The 20,857-nt window shown below is 36.9% G+C and overlaps 1 protein-coding gene across 8 annotated transcripts in view; it reads right to left on the bottom strand.

Annotated features, from left to right (window-relative positions):
* EPC1 (enhancer of polycomb 1) overlaps window positions 1-20,857 on the bottom strand; it is a 70,142-nt gene that overhangs the window by 3,629 nt on the left and 45,656 nt on the right. For 2 of the 8 annotated variants that reach the window (XM_086614287.1, XM_086614282.1), the window contains exons 2-13: window positions 18,326-18,485; window positions 16,677-16,822; window positions 16,385-16,591; window positions 15,854-16,002; window positions 14,401-14,557; window positions 12,891-13,064; window positions 12,686-12,775; window positions 12,452-12,600; window positions 10,834-11,186; window positions 5,257-5,382; window positions 86-204; window positions 1-4 (exon numbers count right to left, since the gene is read on the bottom strand). The exon at window positions 1-4 is cut by the window's left edge and continues 83 nt beyond it. In XM_086614287.1, coding sequence (XP_086470413.1) covers window positions 1-4; window positions 86-204; window positions 5,257-5,382; window positions 10,834-11,186; window positions 12,452-12,600; window positions 12,686-12,775; window positions 12,891-13,064; window positions 14,401-14,557; window positions 15,854-16,002; window positions 16,385-16,591; window positions 16,677-16,822; window positions 18,326-18,425 — 1,774 coding nt within the window. In that variant the 5' untranslated portion in view covers window positions 18,426-18,485. The remainder of the gene's footprint in view (window positions 5-85; window positions 205-5,256; window positions 5,383-10,833; window positions 11,187-12,451; window positions 12,601-12,685; window positions 12,776-12,890; window positions 13,065-14,400; window positions 14,558-15,853; window positions 16,003-16,384; window positions 16,592-16,676; window positions 16,823-18,325; window positions 18,486-20,857) is intronic. The other 6 variants (XM_086614286.1, XM_086614288.1, XM_086614283.1 and 3 more) reach the window with 5 other exon arrangements.

Genomic DNA, 20,857 nt, shown 5'->3' with positions numbered 1-20,857 from the left:
GGTTCTATGGCAACAGTTGACAATTAGAGATGAACCCTGGTGGGAAACAATGAGGGATAAATCATAGCACAGACAAATCCCTCACCTGTGATGTGTTGGCAGAGGAATTACTATTTGCTTGCTGTTGATGAATTTGTGCAAGCTGCTGTTTCTGCATTAGTGCCAGTTGCTGTTGATGTTGCTGGTATTGTTCGGCTGTAAATGCTGAACAAAATATAAAACGAGAAAATACTATATCAAAATATGTAGGTGTTGTGTATATAAACACATCTAATTTTATAATCCTAAAAAAAAATAATAATAATACACCACAGCAAGTTCCTAACAGCCTTAACGCACCTTTATGGCAAAAAGGCTATATCATCCTCCTAGAAATTTTTGTTCAAATTAAGCCTTCCCTTTTTAAGCTGATTTTTTAGTATACAAGCTTTAATTGCTCTGCTGCACTTAGCTCAAGATACCAAAAAGGGAGGGGGAGCAGGAAACCAAAACACAGTCAAACCCACCAAACACTCTGTAATAACTGATTGAAAAGAAATTACAGGTAAAAATAGCTTCACTGTTGTGACTTTGTGAAACTGCAGTATCTGCATTATCACTAAAACAGATTTATATGCAAAACTTGGGAACTGCATGCTTTCAGCCCTCAGAGCGTTTTGAAAGTAGTAAGTACCTACAATTAAGATTTATGTTTAAGTTTAGTTGAAAACATTAAATTGGATGTGCTTACAACTGTGCAGGCTATCATAGTACAGAACTTTTGTTGGTTTTAATCACACGTGTACAAGAAACTTCACCAATACAGAATCTGATAGAACTACATCCTTTTCTCTAGTATCTCTGAAAGATGACCTGGTAGTCAGTGCATCACAAGTCAATTAGAATTCTACTGAGCTGGCCCCCAAGCATAAAACTGATAAAAACCAGAGTTATTCTTAGAGATTCAAAAGGGGATGCTCAATGGTGCAGAGGTGAGGAGTCATTAGCTCATTGATCAACTTCATAAAGTGCTGGGTTGGTTTTGATTTTTTTTTTTCCCAAAATTTACATTTCCAAAAATGAAATGAAGTCTCAGTTTTCAATTTAAAACTGAATCAAGGCTGGAATGTGAATTCCCTTGCAAATTCAGTCTAGGGTACACTCTCCACATTCTTCCTTCAATTCTATCTTTGGATTGTACAGATGCTCCCAAATAAGTGTTGTAAATAGTATTAATACTTCTAGAATGCAGTGGAAGTTGCACTTTTAGGGAGGTTCACTACTGTTTGGCAATAAACCACCAACACACTTGAATGCTCTTCACAAACTACCATTTTTTAAAATTTTTTTGTTAATCTACTCCTTCAGGCTTGCTTGCCTGAAGAAAAATCTGTTTCTGTCAAAACTATAATCATCTCCTGCTTCTGGATGCAACAGGATTCTGAAGAACAATTGTACCTTATGTATAAACTTGAATAACAAAAGTCAAAACAAATGGCTAACCAAAATAATAATTAATATTTGGAAACAGAGTGAACACTGCTGAGCATGCATTTTTTCAGTGTATTTGTGGTTGGTGGTGGTTTTGTGGGTTTTTTTTTTGTTTTGTTTGTTTGTTTGGTGTTTTTGGGTTTGTTTCTCTTTTTTTTTTTTGGTAAAACATTGTTTCAAATCCTTCTATTATGCACTGGAAACGGCTGTAAATTATTACCAGCACTTTGCTATCTGAGTCCTTCAAGTTACAAATTTTTATTCAGCTGTTACATTCAAGTTTCTGATTTTTTTTAGTAACATTATTCAGCAAGTAGGGATCTAACACTTGTTTATATCACCGGGTCAAATTATTTCCCACTACTCTTACAGTGGAATTTCACTTCAACTTGGTTCATTTGGTCAATATTTCAAAGTTATTCCTAGGGGAAGAGCTTAGTAGTAACACCATTCATAAACGTTCTTACTGAAAAAAAAAAACCAACCAGAATTCATAGACCTTTCTTACTAAAGAAGCACCAATTTAAGATTTTACTGAAAATAGTACTGCTACTGAGAACTATCCAAATCAAAATTAATCATTATTTCTTTTGAAGACTTGCAAACTAGGAGAGCATACTTTATTCCTCTTGTTAAAAGCCATCGTGTATTTTGCTAACACTGTCACTAGGTTTCTTCCCCTCCTGCTCTCAGAGTACAGCCTGTTATACTTCAGTTGAAAAAATAAGCCTATTGATTGTGAGATACAAGTTGCTTCTGAAAATTATCATTCCCCCACACAAAATGTTTGTTTGTACTCTACATTAAAGTACTTCCACCTATTTAACCTTACACATTCATTTTCTGTGGCACACAACTGTGATCAGAATTGCAGAAGGCTTTCTGGGGAAATCACACACATGCTCAGCACAGTGAAATCACAGGTGTACTGACCACCTGTGCCTCTTGTTTCTGCAGGCAAAATCCTAAACTTCTCTAAGAGGTAGTTTAAGTTCAACTGCCTTTTTTCAAAAACCAATTCAAGCAGAATGCATTGAAGATCATAAAAATGTAGCTGCTATTAAGGGGTTAATTATATGGCTCGCAGTGAATGTTTTTTTTCTTGCCTGCAAAGCTAGCACAGATGCAATTACACATGTGCCACACTTAGCAAACATCACCTTCTCTACAAACAGTAACAATGTCCCCAAGAACCTTCTTTCAAAGTTTTATTACCTCTTCTCATTTTTACTCTAAAGATAAAAGGCACAGCTGATTATCTTTTGTCTGTGTCAGAGAAAAATGGTAAATGTAGAAGTAGCAAAAACAAATGTCATTTTCTTTTGTGTCATACGCTGGTCTTTATTTGCCTGGGAAAAAACAGCAGGCAAGAAGCAAGCCCAGACCTCTTCCCTACGCTTAAATCAGCAACCATGTTTCTGGTAACTCAGAAGAGTACTGCTACCCAAAGCTACACAAGTTACGTATTCCTGATATTAGCGGAGACCTTCACAGCTTTAAAAAAAATAGTAAAGCAACAGACAACTGAACAACAGTTTGAAGTTAAAAAAAGAGACAAAACATAACATTCAATGGTTAAAGACAACACATGAGATTTTGAAACAGATTCTTGCTTCAGCAGCCCTAGGCAGCAGATAGACTCTTCTCAAACAGCATGCTAGGGCCAGAGTGGTCACGGTTCCATCATACAGCAATGGCTATTCAATGCTATAGAGCTTCTCGAACTGGACAGTGACAAAACAGCCAGTTCCATTCACTACACAGAATCCAGTGAGGGGTGGAGGTGACAATATCTCGACCACTGCTACACCATAAATAAGAACATTATCATTTCAGAATATCTCAACTGTTTCGGAGCTAACAACTGTACCTTCCCCCAAAACTTCTGCATACTTTCCGAGACGCTTTCAGTAATTTATGCAAGTCACCTGACTCCTTCAGTTAACCTAACCCAACTCCTTTGCTAACCTTAAACATCAGGAATCTTTAAGGCACAACCCTACCTGGAGTTATCCACATCTCAAGACAGTTGCCAGAAGATCGGTAGCTCAAGTTTTACTGAGAGACTAGGCTACACGAATGCTTCCTACTCGTTTGTTTGCAGCATACTGTTTTGAATTGGAACAACTAAAACTCAGTATGCTTCTGAATGGTTTCTGGTAGAATTCAAACCAAGTTTTAACACTTTAGTTGAGACAACCTTTAGGATTTTAAGTCAGTACATCACGTTATACTATTATTCTCCTCATTTAACAGCTAGGGACAATGCACACACCTATTCTGCAACAGTATTAGTGCTATACTTTGGCAGCAAGCAAGAGAAATGTTTTCTGGTTTACAGACTGAAAAACGGAACGGAAGGTAGAAGAAAAAGCTTCAGGAGTTTGCAGCTATGAATACAAAGAAAGAAACATTGTACATTACCGAGATTGATTTACAGGATAAATGACTGCTTAGTATCTCCTTAGACATCCACAAATCTTGAGCAATAACTCAATTTTTTAACAACACACTATGCTATGAATATGTCTTACTACAATCATTTACATGACTATAAGCAAGAGGTTTGTAATCTTTGGGATAATTGCATATCAATTTTTTGCTCACATTAAGCCACTGAATATTATCTTTCAGTTGGATGATTCTTTTTACATGTCTGCCAAATTCTGTGGGATACTGATACTCAACAGGTGGTGTTTTCTGGAGCACAGAGAAACAGTGATGCTGTCAATCGACTTCTCAAAGATCCATAATTCTCAGCAGTTTCATACTGCGATATGAAATTATTTTTACAGTGCTAACTAGTTTCACCACAACATTTAACATGTACTAGGCTTACAATGCTGTAGATTACATTTAGCTTCCTGAAAATGCAAGTCCTTCCCAGAAGTGGCCAAAACTAGTGAGCAGGAGGGCTGGCTATGCAATCTGTAGGAACAGATTGGTCTTGGTATGGTAAATAGTCACAGCCTCCCCTCCTGACTACTGCTACAAGTTTTTGTGAGGTGACTGACTAGTTGTTACTCTGCTTCCCTGAAGTAGGAAAATACAGACTTACAAAAAAATTGACCACAAGAACCAGTTTTCCTAAAAAACAGGAAGCGTATCCTGGAAAGCAGAAAATGCACATGTAAACTCCTGGTCCCTCTACTAGCATTCCGTTTGACTTCCCAAGGGAAGATGCTCACTCAGTGTGCCAGGGAAACTGAGCAAGCTTGGTGGAGTAAATGCAAGGACCTATTGAGGTAAGTCTCTTTCTTCAACTTAACTAAGCCTTTCAGGAAATGCTTCAGTCCTGTTAAACACCTAAGAGATATTTGAGTAATTTAAAAAAGCAGTTGTTTCATAACGTCAACTTCAGCATCTATTCTCATGAGCAGAGATGCTATTTCAGTAGGAAAACTAAAGCATTAAGATTACACTGGGTTCAAAGAACCACTCTATAAATCCATTTGGTGTACTGGATTCCCTAACCCTCCCAGCTGAGGTCATGACCTTTAAAAAGGCAGTTTTAATCAGGTAACAGAAGAAAGGCCATGTAACTATAGCTTCCAACTGAGAAATCCCATAAACTACAGAACTGCTGAAGTGTGTGAAAAGATGACATATCATGTTAATGCTTTCTTAAGAGAAATACATGGAAGCATCACATCCCTGCTATATAAGAGAACAATGAGTGGTTACTAATGCCAAAGTGCATGCAAAGCAAACATCATTCACATCACTAAGTAATCCAGAATATCACATTTTTTATGTCTATCTTACGAGAGATGTTATCTGGCTTACATTGCCTGGTTAAAGATGTTCTACTGTATAGCAAGTTCTCACCAGTGAATTCGGAAGATTGGAGAGACTTAGAGCCATCAGTGTGATTTAGTATTTGATGCACCAGGCCCAAAGATGTTTCACTTTCTGCAAAGAAGTTCAAGATTGATTTTACTTAAACATGGCATTATCAGACACTATGAGAACATGAATCATTACGCCCTTGATGACTATAACCACCTTATATTTCAGCCCAACAGAACTTCAGTGTGAAATTCTTAACATCAGAACTCTAGACTTTGAATTCTAAACTAGACATAAGATCTGTATGTACTCCCTACTTGTAATGGAAGAAAAACAGACAAAAAATAATTAATGAGGATTTTTACTAGCTGTTGAAAGCTAGAAATGCTTGCTATGCACTTGTATTTGTCCACCCATCATTCTTAATATGAGTTTCCACCGAAAGGTCACAGGCCAGTTGGGGTATAGGCAGTTTAGTCCAGTTATAAACGTGACCATCCTTGCATGGGATGCAGACAAAGTGTAACAGTTTACACAAGCCCAAAGATCCAGCACTTTGGAGCAAAGTATTACTCCAATTGTGTTGAAGCTGAATGGGAAAATCTAGTATAATGACAAAGTTTTCAGAGGTGTGTAGATGTTTTATTAAGTGTTGACTCCTCCCCCATCCCCATTCACATTTCCCAGACTGAAGAGGCTTTTGCTTTGAAGATTCCATCCTTCAGCTAAGCCTAGGGTGGGCTATAAACACCTGTTACTCCCAAGGCCATTGCTTCTTCAACCACGAATCTCCACATCTCAGCCACAGATGGGCCAAGACTGCTAAATTCTGATGATAACTGAAAATGGCCATTACAAATTGCGTATTTTTCATGACCAAGTTTATCTTGCAATATGAAAACAAGCATTTGGAAAAGGGAAAACAGTAAATCAGATAGCAATGTTGAGACCATTACAGATACAAGGGTTAAATAAAGAACACAGCCAGTGATGGCATGAACAAATGAAAGGGTGGGACAAGTCCTTCTACTCTGGTGTGAGGAACTGCCACAAGGATTGAGGAGCTTCCTCCTGCTTCTTTCCAGAAAAGAGATGCCTGAAGATGGGTGTCAGGTACCCTTAATAAGAACATGAACAAAAGTGCAGATCCATCAACTAACATTATGAATTTGGAGATGGAAATGCTGAACACACATTTGGGAAATGGAAGCATAGGTTACCATCCCACTAGACCGCCAGGTGTGGGAACAAGCAGATTAAGAGATTAAAAAAGCATTCAAGTTTAATGGGAAAAATGTTATTTCCATGGAATTCTCACAGAAAAAGTTACTGAACAGCAAAGCACAACTTGCAGCACATCATCTAAACCTCTAGTTCACCAGAAAATGAAAGGTAAGCTACTCAGGATTCTTTAACTATATTCTGGATGCCTGCAGATTTTCATATACAGTAAGGTCTACAATCCCAAACATCGTAACTCTAAAACTTTTCAGTAAGGCTTCTGCTAGAATATTTAAGCTTCTTCTCAAAGAAAGAATTGCAAGTTTAATGAGCAGACTCTAGTTAACTGCTAACCTCTTTAGTCTTGACAGCTTGCACACTGTCTTTTCAAAGTGACCCAGCTTCCAGATGAAGGCAGCAGAAATGAACAGAATGCAAGACAGTTGCCTGGTCTTACTGTGGAGCCTGGGAACAGGACTCAAATATTTCACTAGTGAATGGTATCTCTGGTCTGCCTCTTAAACACAAGGCTGCAACAGAATTATACATGCTGTACAGTTTTAAATGTCGCAAACTTTTGATTACTAGATGCGAGCATCCAAAAATATGAATGTAACACATTTAACACCAAGTCTCCATCAGAAAGCACAGTCTCTCTATCATGTGATGTGGTTTGAAGACTACCATTTGCCTAGCAGAAGCAAATCAATCAATTACTGCAACAAGGAAGACTAAACTCCTGGGACACAAATACTTCAGATGAATATTCATGTCTACTGTACACTCCAGACTTAAGACACAAGCTCCATCTCTGAAGAATGTGATTCAGAAACCTGACGAGATTATCAGTAACACAAGATCCGTTTCTGAAGTAATTTTGCTGCATTCTGTTCAGAGTCAATAACTTCCCCACTGAACAAGTTATTCCTCATAAGAATCACGCTTTTACACGCTTGCCTGCTTTTTAGTGGTGTTCTGTATAACGTATGCCTGAAGATCCTCGAATCAGCTCTTTTTGCTAGAGGGCAAAGGATCCTTTTTCATAATTCTTCAGTAAGATGAGAAGGAACCACCCTTTTCCAAAGCAATGGTACTTTTCTTGGCTGCTTGACCCTGCTGCCAAAGTCTATCCTTCAGCACGTGACAAGTTCAGCACAAGTCCCATTTTCAAGTCACTTGTAAGGGTTGGGCTTTTTTTGTTTGTTTGTGGGTTGGTTTTTGGTTTGGTTTTTGTTGGTTGTTTTTTTTTTTTTTTTTATTACATCCCTTCTCAGTTTACACACAAAATCTCAATGCAACAACTTCATCTTCCACAGATCTTTCATGCTGAGCACTCTGAAAACCAGGACTAGAGTAACTTGCATTTCTTCAGGGTCAAAGACACTTCAAAATGTTTTTAAATGCCTGGCTCTGTAGGGAAATCTCTCTCCGATCTTCAGGATGAAACACAATGCTTCTTGTAGCCAAAGAACAGTATGTCAAAGCACTGCTTTTATAACACATCCTTTGATTCACAGAAGACCTGAGATATCATCTCAACTTCATGCCTGTGTTGGCTATGTACAAGACTTGAAAAGCAGGGTTTTCCACAGCAATTTTTCCAGGTCAGCAGCATGTTGTCTGGATCACTGAAAGTGCAAAAAGCTCAAGACTTTTCTGAACTTCTTTATTATGGAAACAGACAAAACTTAGCATGCCATGGTGCACAATAAACACAGCAACACGACTGCCTCTGCTGAACACTACAGAATCTCAGGATGAGCTTCATCTTGCAGGTAAACAACATGGTCTGACTACAACTCACAGGGGCAGCAAAAGGATAAAAGGATTTTTAAAATTAGAGATGCATTAAGAAGCGTCTTCTGCTAAAAAGACTTAATGTCACTTCAAAAACTTAAAAGGCAAAGAGAAAGAAACCTAAAAAATCCTCACCCACAACAAACTCCCAGCTTTAAGACAGCTAAGAAAAAGGAACGGGGACACTCTACAGGGTTGTAAATCTGCAATAGTGACTATTAAAAAACTTTAGTACAGATATTAGATACCTGATGTTCTTTACAGTATTTGCTACAGAAAATAAGATGATGTAACTCAGCAGCTGCAGCCCCAACTGACATGTACCTTTGAAGAAGTCAAACGCATACATATGTGACATAAAAACACCTCACCTATGCAGACAATGTATCTTAAAGAACCCTTTAAGAAACTGAAAAAAGAACACTGGAAAACAGAATAGCACCAAGATGAACTACACCACATGCTCCTTTCAAACAGATGATCACCACTACATCACATATACACGAACTCATCGACACCTCCAATGCTACAAGAATCCTGATCAAGATTATAAATAATTATACAGGTACAGTCTATCTGGTTATATTAATGACAACTGACTATCCAAAGACTGTGGTAACTAATTTAAAGTATATCTATGAATTCAGACATAGTTATATTTTCTTTACTATTTCATTCCTGTATAAAACCCTAATAAAAATATGAATCTAAACTCCGTAACATTTATATTTGGAAAAGCTTGGAATACTAACTTAAATATTTTACACAGATGATAAACCATCTGCATAGAATTCCAAGCACAAATAAATGTAATATGCTAGATACTTAATATGTATATATTACTATCCACAGTCTTCAAAATACGACCACGCAATTAAATCCTTGTATAGAACTCATCACCATAAATAATGATGACATTTAATTCCTAAATGATGTAGATAAATATCTTAATCATCTATTTCAGGAAAAAAGATTCTACAGGGGTGTGTGGGCATGTGTCTATACACACACACAAAGGCATATGCTTTAAACTCAGCCATTTTTTTCAAGTCTACAGGATTTTCAGATGTAATGTACTGTCCATCAATACTTTTTAGTGTATTTATAATCTATTCAGCATGCATTAGTTTTGTTTTCACATTACTAACCTGACTACCACTTTATCACAGTTCAGACTGGCCACTAGACAGAGAATGCTCATTCATTTCTAGACTTGGCTTACTGATTTGAAACACTGAAGGGGCAGAATTTAAACACCAAAACCCATACTTAGATCACAAACCAGAAGAACCATCGGTTTTAGTCCTAGTACGTTTCCAGCAAGAGTCATAAAAAAGGAAAGAATAGAGGATGGGGCAAGGACCTACTCTGGGACAGCAGGGAGAAGAAGTGTGAAATAAAGCAGCAGAACACAGTTGCCCACTAAGTCTAAAAGTGCAAGGAGGAAGGATTTTCAGGGAAAAAAAAAAAGAACACACCAAAAAACACAAACAGGTGGTGCAGGGAGGAAACGTATAAAGTATTTTGGGAAACAGAAGGATTAAAGTCATCTGATACCAGGGTAACACTCTTCGGGCACATCTCCAAAACTTCTCACAATTTGGGGAGTTTATTAGGTATATGAATCTCTCCCCACTCCACTCCTACATTAGCCAGGTTTTCTGATTTATTTCTAAAGCCATAATTCAAAATGGCAAGCAAAATATCATCTAGAGACTCCTTACAAAACAGCGGTGAACTTCTAAAGTTATTTCTTTGTAAAACACGTCACTATACTTTCTATAAAGATGACAATTAATGTATTGACTGATCAAAAGCAAGGAGTTACTTAACTTACATTCTAACTACGTAAATACCAGTCTTCCAGCACGAAGAACTCAGTATAAATAGTGATGCTATCCAACAGTATTCCAATTAAAAAATCAATTACCACCACATCAAGTCTTCTTAAAGTCATACCCTCAAGTCTGTAATTCAGGTTCTATTAAGATGTAATCTGCCACTTGCTGACAAGATATAGAGGTCATTAGTCCAAGAGTTTTGCCAAGCACGAGCAGATGGATCAGTGGGCGTGGGCTGGGTATTTTTTGGATGGGAAATGGCATTTGGTTTCATTTAAGTTCAAATAAGAATTCCTAAAATGCTAGGAACTTACATGGACACATTTTAACTAAACTTTTCCCACCACCACCACACCCTGTACCAGAACAAATTTTGAACATAGTATTTATATCAACATTTCAATCAATGTATTTTTAATTTTAAAAATCCAAATCTTCAGAGTCAACTTAAACCCTACACAATATTGGTTTCTAAACCTTCATATTTCTAAAATCATAATTACATACCAAGGTATCATTTGCATAAATTTGAGATGCAGTATACTACTGCTAACAATAAATAAACATTCTATGTAGCAAATAAAGAGATAAAAGTAAGATGGGCTGTTACCATCAAACTAGACCATGACGTAAAGTATGGATGACCTAATGATAGTCTGGGTTTTCTGAGGCGACTTTAAAATTTCTAGAAGCGAGTTTGTCAAAATAAACATACCAAAATGTGCTGAACCACTGCTACTTTTACTTTGTATAGAGGTACTGCATGTCTGGGTCCCGGGTTGTGCTGTGCCTGTTCGATTTGTACCCCTGTATAATTTCCTACAGGAGAGTTCATCATTGTCACTGTCATGTAGGGATGGTGTCCGAGGCCTAAAATGCCGCCATCTACATGATTTGATATTGACTAGTATCTGACTGAGGTCTTTTGAGAAAGATTTGTCCGAGGTATTTGTTTCTGAGGTATTGGCAAATTGACTGATTGAAGAGTGTTGTGATGAGGAAAACATTTCCAAATCCAGCTGATGAAATGTATTTTCGTAGTCCGAATGCGCTCTGTCTAGTAGCACCCTAAAAACAGGGAAACAACGCAGAATTATGCAGTGGCAAAAAAATACCAAGACAGTCACCAGTTTGCCATCTGTGCTTGAGGACCACAAAGGGATAGAACAAACTACACAAAAACACCCCACCCTGCCAAACCAACACAATTCATGACTATATATGATTTTACAGTAAGTATTGTGTTTAGGTTCCTCTTCCCATGTATATTGGAGCTTTTACTGTTTGTACATTGTCATGTCTATATTAAGACACTGCAATAACATATATATACACATTTTTCAAATCATTAGGCTGGAAGGTAGAGTTCCATAATGCAAACAAACAAAAAAACCACCTAGACAATAAAATAAAATTGCTTAAGTAACTAAAAAGCAATTCAAATGCCCTCCTAAAGTAACTTCAGTTCAAAAGCCTTACTCCCACAGATACTGAATATACTTACAACCATCCCAATGCAGTGGGGATGTCACACTAACTTCCAGATCCCCTTACAAAATCCCAGTAAGAGCCTTCAGCTCCCATTCTGATTTTGCAGATATGCCAATCTGACTTGCTAATAGGTGAAGAGGTGCTAAGCACTAATCTGAAAGCCAAATCATGTTCTTACATTTTTTTTATTAAAATTTAATACCAATGTACTATTTTCTTAATGACACCATACAATATTTAAGAAATAGCACTTACACACTGAACAATTTGTTTTCCTATAAGGATGCTTAGAAATAAAATGCCTGAGGTAAGCCTTGAATTCTTTGATATTTTTGACAATGTTTGAAATTTAACAGTTATTGTCACTTGCAAGTATTCCTCCCAAAATTCTCCTCTACAACTGAGAAACTACCAAATACGGTCCAAACTCAGAAAAGCATTTTCTGAAAAATGTGATTTGTTATTTTTAAATACTATTTGAAGACAGCTATGCAAATCATTTAAAAACAAACCACCAATCACAACTGAAAACATACATTTATTTTCACCTTAGAACTAGGGAGTGCCAGCAATGAAAAACCCTAGAAACACTTAAGGAAACAGTACTAAGCAGCTTCCACTACCACAAAGTAAAAAACGAAGGCATTAACCAGCTAAGGAAACTTACATCAAATGGAAGTATTTAAAAAGTCAAGTCTCTCTGATGTCTACATTTTTGAGGGGTTTGTTTTGTTTTGTTTGTTTTTGTTGGTTTTTTCTTTTTTAAAAAAAACCACAAAACTTTGCTCTTTATGCCTTAAAAATTATCTTTTTAAAAACAGCAACAATTATGTAGCACTTACCTTCCACCACGGCCGACCCGTCTTCGTGCAAACCCAATACACCTCTGGGGTACAGTGAGGGTGGTTAAGCAGTATCTGTAACGCACATCTCCTAATCCTCCCTCTTTAGGGCTACTCCATGGCCAGTTGCCAGGTTGGTCTAAATGAGGCTTAAAATAATTTTAAACAATTAAATACAAGATGTTTTCCCACAATTATGCTCTTTCTTATGATACAGAAGGAAATTCTACTTACAGCATAGTACTGACAGCCTGCTTTCCTACGGAAGGCGAAAAGACCATCGGGATCATTGTCTTCCTCAGCTTCCGAAGAACCAGACAAAACCTTTAAAGAGGTGATGGGCGGAGGTGTGTGTGTATATGAGTAGAGATATTAGTAAATTCCTGAGTTCTAATTTTATTCTTTCCCCAAGAGCAGTACAGAACCCTAGAGGTCCTACCTGGGAGACAGGTTCTTCATCTGAGCTAGGAAAATCATACTGATTCAAATCTTTAGCATTGAAGACTGGCAGTGCAGCAGGACTTGTCTGTTGAGCAGCAGCAGCAGACGAAGGTAAGACTTTTGGCTTCTTCTCATACTTTCTTTTGGGTCTAATAACATCAGGTTTATCTTGCTGCAAGAAAAAGAGAAGCAGCACAAAAATCACACACACAAGCAAATTAGATAAAAACAGGAGTTTTAGAAAACTCCTGTGTAAGTAAGCAAGCTAAAGAGTGAACTCATCTCCCCACCATCTTGACAGCAAAACATGCAGTCATTTAATGAATATCCGTATTTCATTTCTAGTAACTGAAACATTTAACCGACAACGTGGAATCAAGCACTGTTTCCTCAATCGTGCTAGAAAAAACACTAGCAGCTGAGATAGTAGCACTACTTTGGAGAAGCAAACCAAAACATATGCAATGAGGCATCTTTTTTCTTTTCTAACATTTTAAATTAACAGGCATTTATGCAGTGTTAGGGAATTACTGAGTACTAAACGACGCTTTAAAGGCAAAAATAGAAATTTGACTTCTCAAAGATACCTAGAATCTCAAAATCCTCTAAAAATCAAATACATTTCCCCAACTAGACAAAGTCAAGTTTAAATCATTTCCCAAGTTTCCAAGAAACAGGTATCTTTCAAGCTGCGAGACACTGCATCGACCCAACATAGCTAACAGGTAAGCACACTCCAGCAATCTCAATTACCATGCTCTACTATCAATGGAAGCATTCATTGATTCAAGCCACCTTGTCAGAGTCAGAACAGCCTTTGGACATTCTTCAGTTATAAGTAGTCTTTGTTTAAAATTCAAATTACACCTCAGCGTTTCGCTTGTGTTACCTGACCTAATTAATATGCTCCGTTGTTGGCTATAGCCTGCTGCAGCTATGCTTTGTATGACACAAAATTAAAGCTTGCAGAAAAAAAGCGCTGGTCAGCTGTCTAAATCAAGTAAGATTATTTGATGCTTTACTTAAATACAAAACCAGACAAAGACATACAGCATGCTGGGCATATCAATGGATCATATTTAACAAACAACAAATCAAAAAACAACTATCTAGATTGAGATAACTACACAATGTAGAGGAAGATATGGGGTTTACCTCATTAGTCCTATCTTTAGCCAATATCTAGGTAATAAATACAGTTTTGTCCATAAAGTTAGGATATCCTGAACATTATTAGAAAAAAATTTTCATATCCACCAGAATAACAATAAAATTAACAGGCATGTGTATTTTGACCTGTAGTTCAGCTATACTTTATTTCTGTCCTGAGGAATGCCAGTAGTCTGTATGCTGTCCTAACTCCAATAGAATAAAGCATTTTATTCCACTTGCAGCTTTGCTAGGCTATTTCCAGTTTCAAAAAGCTTCCCCTCTCCCCTCATCTTAAAATGCTGTATCTTGCTTATGTAACAACACAAACTAGTAACTTGGTTACTGACAGTACTCACTTTAACTTTAAATTCTTTCAGTTCCATAGCTTCTTGGTGTTTAAAAGGACTGCTGTTAGTCACAGGAATGATAGGAATAGCATAGGTAGGTTTAATCAGCTGCCGCTGTGCCATGACCTCAGACACAATCTCTCCACTGTAGTCACCCAAATTGTACCTGAAATCAGAATTTTTTTTTCATTTGTTGGAATGTTTACAATGTATGTCTGGTAAAAAAAAAAATTGCACAACAGAGAAACACAGACTAATACTTGCAACTTGGGGTTGCAACTTCCAGGACAACACCAAGAAGTACATAAAGTATTATTCCAGAAAACAGGACTAATAACATGGAACCCAACTTCATTGCAATGACTAATGCTGACAAACAAACAGAGAGAGTAAACATCTCCAAAAGACAATACTGTAAAAGAAAGAAGCAGAAACTAGAAGGAAAGAACAGAAGACTGTTTCCCTCCCCCATCACTGGAGATAGGAACTATTTAAAGAAAAAACAAACCAAAACACATACATTTGTCACCCAAAAGTTTTTAAACAGTGAGGCAGAGTGCCTTATTCATGAATCCTCCCTCTTTTGTGTCATGAAATATTTTCACAACAAGCAGATCCACAAAATGTTACTTTTCCAGTCCTGTGGAAAGTGCTGAGTTGAAGTGTAGTTTTCCATTCTGAGGGGGGCATTAAAATCTTTCCTCTATTCAACAGCTTATTTTCTTGAAAAAGCTACTGCAAAAGTCTTTCAGATTTCTTCCCTCTCTATTTCTAAAAATGGTCAGTGCTTGAAAAAAGTGCCCTGGTAGAGATATTCAACTTGTCTCCCTAAGAAGTCAGACTAAAAAAAGTTTGGTTTAGAGCTTTAAAATACTGACTCAGCTAGCAAAGTCTACACAGACTCTAAGTATCAACCTAAAGAACAACTCTACATTGCAAATATAATTCTCAGTTGATTGGGAAAGTGACAGTTGACAGAGCGGAGCATTTGGTCTTCAGCACAGCTGACAAACAGGATGTCCAAAGAAGCACTACTTAGAGATGACTCACAGAACAACATTTTATACTGTATGACATTATTATTTATTTTCCTCAAGAGGGTATTAGATCAAGCTTTGCTAAAAAAGAACAGCGATAATCAAGAAAAAGAAGAATGGTAATGACAGGAAATGGCTTTAAAATTAGCTGGATTTCCTTAATCTACGCATGTAAGTTTAACACAAATTTCCACTTACACATATAATAAAACAATGTAGATTAACATGACAGGTCACTTTCCCATAATAAGCAACTTCCTAACATTTTTTTTGCTCTCCATAGCCATATGTGAAAATACGCTACCCTGTAAATGTGAAAGAGTCTAAATACTTATTTTAAAAATCTCACTGTTTTAATCATTTATGGGAATCAGAAAACAAGGTAGTTTCCAAAGCTTTCTGAGGCAATTTTCAATAAACATTACCTCTTTTCCATAATTTCCAGTGTTAAATGCAGCAACTCTCTCTTGCTTTTTTCCCTTCTCTTTATCATCTCCAGGATGGTTACTGTACGACTCAGATCTCGACGCAGCTTAAGCATCTTCTCGTAAGATGCTTCATCATTTTTTCGATTCTGCAGATACATAGTGTATATGTTTCATCACATCATTTAAATTAAATAATCTGAGTTAAAGTAAGTTCTAAATTTTTATGTATATACATATAAAAAAATCACATGCTAAAACAGAGAAGCATGCGCATGTTATCAATGAGCTACAGCTTACCAACACCATAAGTAACGGTAGTGATGTAGTGAAAAAATAATAAATACAAACTGTCATTCAACAGCTGTCCTAAAGAAGTTTTTCATGTTTTTACTCTTGCAAGCTAAAACAAAAGAACACCTCAACATTTATTGCTTTATACTACACAGCGGAATTGTTTCTGTATGTAAGATACTTTTTGAGAGAGGGAGAATGAAGGGAAAGAAAGCAGAGGGAGGTCTATCTACTTACTTTTCGTGTCTGCATCTTTTCTGTTCGTCTTCTAAAAGCAACATAAGGGTCGTTTGTGCTGGAACCATCTCGCTTCTCTTGTTTCACTGCTGGGATAAGAGAGGGACCTCGACAGTTTTTCCTCTTTTTAATCCAGTACTCATACACTTCTCTGATCAATTCATCATCCTCCTTCAGCAACAGCTTGGCCTCTTGCAGGCTGACTGGCTAAATGTAAAACCCAGCATGTCACTTTCATATTGCAATGTATAGAGCGTGTATTTCAAATTCTTTATTCAAAGCACCATTGTACCTGCTGACCGCTGCCCTTTTCTAGTCTGTCTATCATCTCCTCAAATTGCAAAGGAGATATGTCCATTCTTTTCTTCAACTTATTCACAAAGATCTCATCTTCTGAATCCAAGTCGTAATCCGGCTGCTCAGCATCCAAACTAAAAGCTAAAGAATACAGTGAAAGTTAAAATTAATTTTACTACAGAAATGTTTTGCTCTAATAGTAGTGTCTGAAGCACACACCAAATTATCCTGAAGACAAAACCAAAATTATTTGTTTGAATATTGAAGTAATACTACTTAGAAGTTATATCTACTTTTTTTTCAAGAAAAAAATTAGACCATTAAAAATCAGGAATAAAAGTTGGTATCTACTTGACTGCTTTTCCTAACCAATGAAAGCTTACTAGTGATCAAGCCAGTAGTGGCTTTCAACCTCCTCATTTTCAGTAAGAAACTTTTCAACACTATCTAGCATTTTGCAATGTTGATAATTCTGCATTCAAAACAAGATCTCCCTAGTCCTCATGCCTCATTCGAGTTGTTTTAGTTCGTAAGAGACAAGAATTTCTTCCCACATTTGGAAACACACTTTGAGAAGCATCACTTGCTTTTAATACATCAACAGGTAGAATATAACGCAGTTGAAAATCACTGTTTCAGCTGCCAGACCACTAGATAAGGAAAATAAAAATGAAAAAGTGTAACCTTAATATCAGCATGGAAGACCGCTAGTATTAGTCTCTTCATTTACTTAGGAGCAGAGCAACATGCTCTCATCTACCTGATCCTCCACCTGACTGAGTTAAAGATGTCCCTGCACAGGAGGCTGGACTAGATGACCTCAAAGTCCCTTCCTACCCAAACTACTCTACGATTCTAAAACTTTAAGCCATCACTGAGGCTCAGACTGATATAGAAGTCTAACATTTAAACAAAGTTAATTAGGCACGAGATCTGTTTACATAACACAGATACTCCATCCAGAATTCTACTAATTACACCATGCAATGGAATTCTGCAACAAATTATATTTTTTATGTTTTCAAAGGTTATCTGAAGTAACATGGTGCTCACATCAAGTGTCACATCCATACAGAATAGCTGCTATCTTCCAATAAAAACAAAAATCTCAACACATGTGCAAGTCATCAGTGGTATCAAAACCCACCTACTTTTAGATGTAGAATACTTCCACCCAGGCACAAATACTACTGCTACTGCCATTTCTGCTTGGCTCCCCAACCTGCTCTACTGTCATTTTACCCTAGTTAAGCTTCAGGGGATAGGTACTCTGTTTCTTAACTACGTATTATATTTTCTCCTCTTCAAGTAGATTTGTGTCTATCCTTGCTAATGAATCTAAATTGCCCCACAAGCTGTAACTACAGAGTGTTACAGAGGGCAAAACCAGGCCTTTGAGATTGCCAAATTTAAAGTATTAACATACAGACACAGACTTAAGGACATCTATCTACTTCTTGATCAAGAACTAAACATGCCTCTTCAGTAAAAAGTATCTATTCTGTTACATGTTGGAAAAAAAAAAAATAATTCCCAGAAGTCATTCTTAATGCAAGCTCAATAGACATTTTAGTGTAACCTTTTGAACGACTAGCAAAACAAAGTTCTCTGTGTAGACTTCAATGAATGAGTTACTTTACTTACGCTGTATGTGAATCAGCTGCTTTGGCATTTTAAATTCTCCAGGATATATAGATTCATAGTATGCAATATTACTTTCTGCTTCTGGAACCGGTATAACCATGTTATCCCTCTTCTCTCCATATACTTGTTGTGCTGAGATAGCCCGTTGAAGATGATGTTCCTATGAACAAAAAGAGTCAAGATGAAAATCTGAGAAAATATTTTCATAGCTCAGACTTTTTAAAGTTGAAGGAAGTCTATTTCTTTGCAAATGCTCTCATTCCAAATCCCTGAGACCAGACATAAGAAATCGATATCACACACTTGACTCAAAATGCACTCCACAAACCAGAAGTTTTTTCCAGTAGGTGGAGCTCTCCCTCTTACACAAACACACATAACACTTCAGTTACTAGGAAGCCAAGTTGCACGTTCTTGGCACACTAGGCTACATAAATTCATCTTTACATATTTCTGGACAGACACTAAAGACTGATTAGACATACAGATTATAACAAGTAGCTGCAGACAGATATTCACTCTAGTATTATTCTGTATTTGCTACAGCCATTTATTACCAGTGATGTCAGAAAACCAGAAAGGAGGCCTGCCATCATCTCCTGTTAAGAAGTGAAGCAAGTATTTTTAACCCAGACAGAGAATGTTTCCTAAAGATATTCTCGTTTATTGCTATGCTTTCCATTATCTTCCTTTCCCCCTTCCTAATCCATCAAATAGTTTATTATTAAACTGTAAACCATGAGGGTGAGAATAATTAACTTATAAAAATCTGCAACTGTTTTTTCAAGCTTAAAAGTAAATTACACCGATATCTGTCACTACAACCCAAGTAACAGATTAGTAACACCACAAATTCTAGTAATTTTCTAATGCTACTATTCAAATGCTTTCCATTCTTCCTGTGGTGCTGTCAAAAGAGTAGTATCAGCACACTTCATACAGTTACCAACAAAAACCTCACGCAGCAAGATATGTGTGTGTGTATATAAACGGTTTACTGACAATGTAACATGCTTATTTTTCCCCTAGTACCAAAGCTGCTTTCTTAAGTTCAAATTTCTATACTGTTCCTTCCAAGGTGCTCAATAAACCAGTGCGGCATCAGTTGTGCCAATACAGCTGTCACTGAGATGCTATAAACCAGATTACTGAAACACTCAAGAACTGCAGCCACAATTGGTGGCAGGGATAACAAGTTTTAATATTGTAGTGAAAAACATATTAGTGTTCATTCATATCATCTTACTACATCTTTGTCCGACTTCAATTTACCCCCTCTTGTTAAGGCAATTAACATACTCTAAACTTTAAAAAAAGAATATATAAGAATTATAAAATAGGCTTTATTGCAAACTGCAGAGTTAGTGCAGCCTCAAAACCTGTTCCAAGGTATAATCCTGCTGCAAGGATTCACAGGATTTCGGCCTATCTTTACCTTCAAACAAGCTGCAGATGTTTTTTCTGCATCTGTTCCCTGTTAAAAAGTTTCTCCATGAAAGGAGTCTAATCATGAGAATAAGACATACCAGCTAGTCGTGAGTAAAACTCACTGGACTGATTTTGATCCCCTAGCGTATTTTAAATGCAGACACACATGTCACCTAGGAGATGAGGCAGCTAAAATTCTTTCTTGGATATGGTACAAAATTTCTTTTCTACCTTTTAGTGAAGCACTGTTGCCAGACACCTCAAATTTGTGTAAACAGTAACAATTCTTCAGAATTTTGTGCCAACAGCTACAACCGTTGCAGAACAAGGAAGTAAGCTTTATTCCCATGTAGTACAGTAGGATTTTATGTCAAATATATAGTAATAGTCAATGGTTTTGGAATAACAGGAAAGGCTTACTGTTTTTGTAAACATATGAAGGATTCCTGGTGCATTTATCCCAACTTCTGTTTTTAAACACAAAAAAAGTTTGCTTTGTTTCAGGGAAGAAAAGGGTGTTAGACACTAAATTAAGATTTCAATTTCTCTGATCCCTCTCCGATATGGAAACAGGCACTGCTAGTTAGTACCAGTAGTCAGTAACTTCCTAACACGCTTCAGTAGCAAGTATTTAAAGAAACTTTAATAATATTATTGAAACAGAAACACAAATCATATTTTTGCCCAACTTTCATCCCAATTAGAAAAATACTCAGTACTTGAGCAGAGAGTGTTAGCAGATCCATGTATTATGAAAGCAACTGGATAAAAGTTCCTCCACTGAAACAGGTAAACTAACCCACTGTTCATATCTATTTCAATTCATCACAAGAGACACTGCTAAATAAAATCGCAAGAGACACTCTGCTAAAACAGACAAGGCAATCTACTCTTTACACGTCCACAAAATGTTCTCGCTTATTTGGACATAAACCAGCAACAGTGACTTTGCCCCCAACTTCAACATCTCAGCTGGTGGCTCAGTGCATCTCTATCCCCTGATAATACATATAATCGGGTGCGACTGGTAACTCTGGAAGCACTCGTTTTTGACATGAAATCACAGTAAATACCTACAGTTAACTAACCTACTGTAGTTTACAG

Source organism: Tauraco erythrolophus, chromosome 7 (assembly GCF_009769465.1).
Source record: "Tauraco erythrolophus isolate bTauEry1 chromosome 7, bTauEry1.pri, whole genome shotgun sequence".
Classification (NCBI taxonomy): domain Eukaryota; kingdom Metazoa; phylum Chordata; class Aves; order Musophagiformes; family Musophagidae; genus Tauraco; species Tauraco erythrolophus.
The sequence above is the reverse complement of the archived record's forward strand: the minus strand, read 5'-3'. Positions and strand labels throughout refer to the sequence as shown.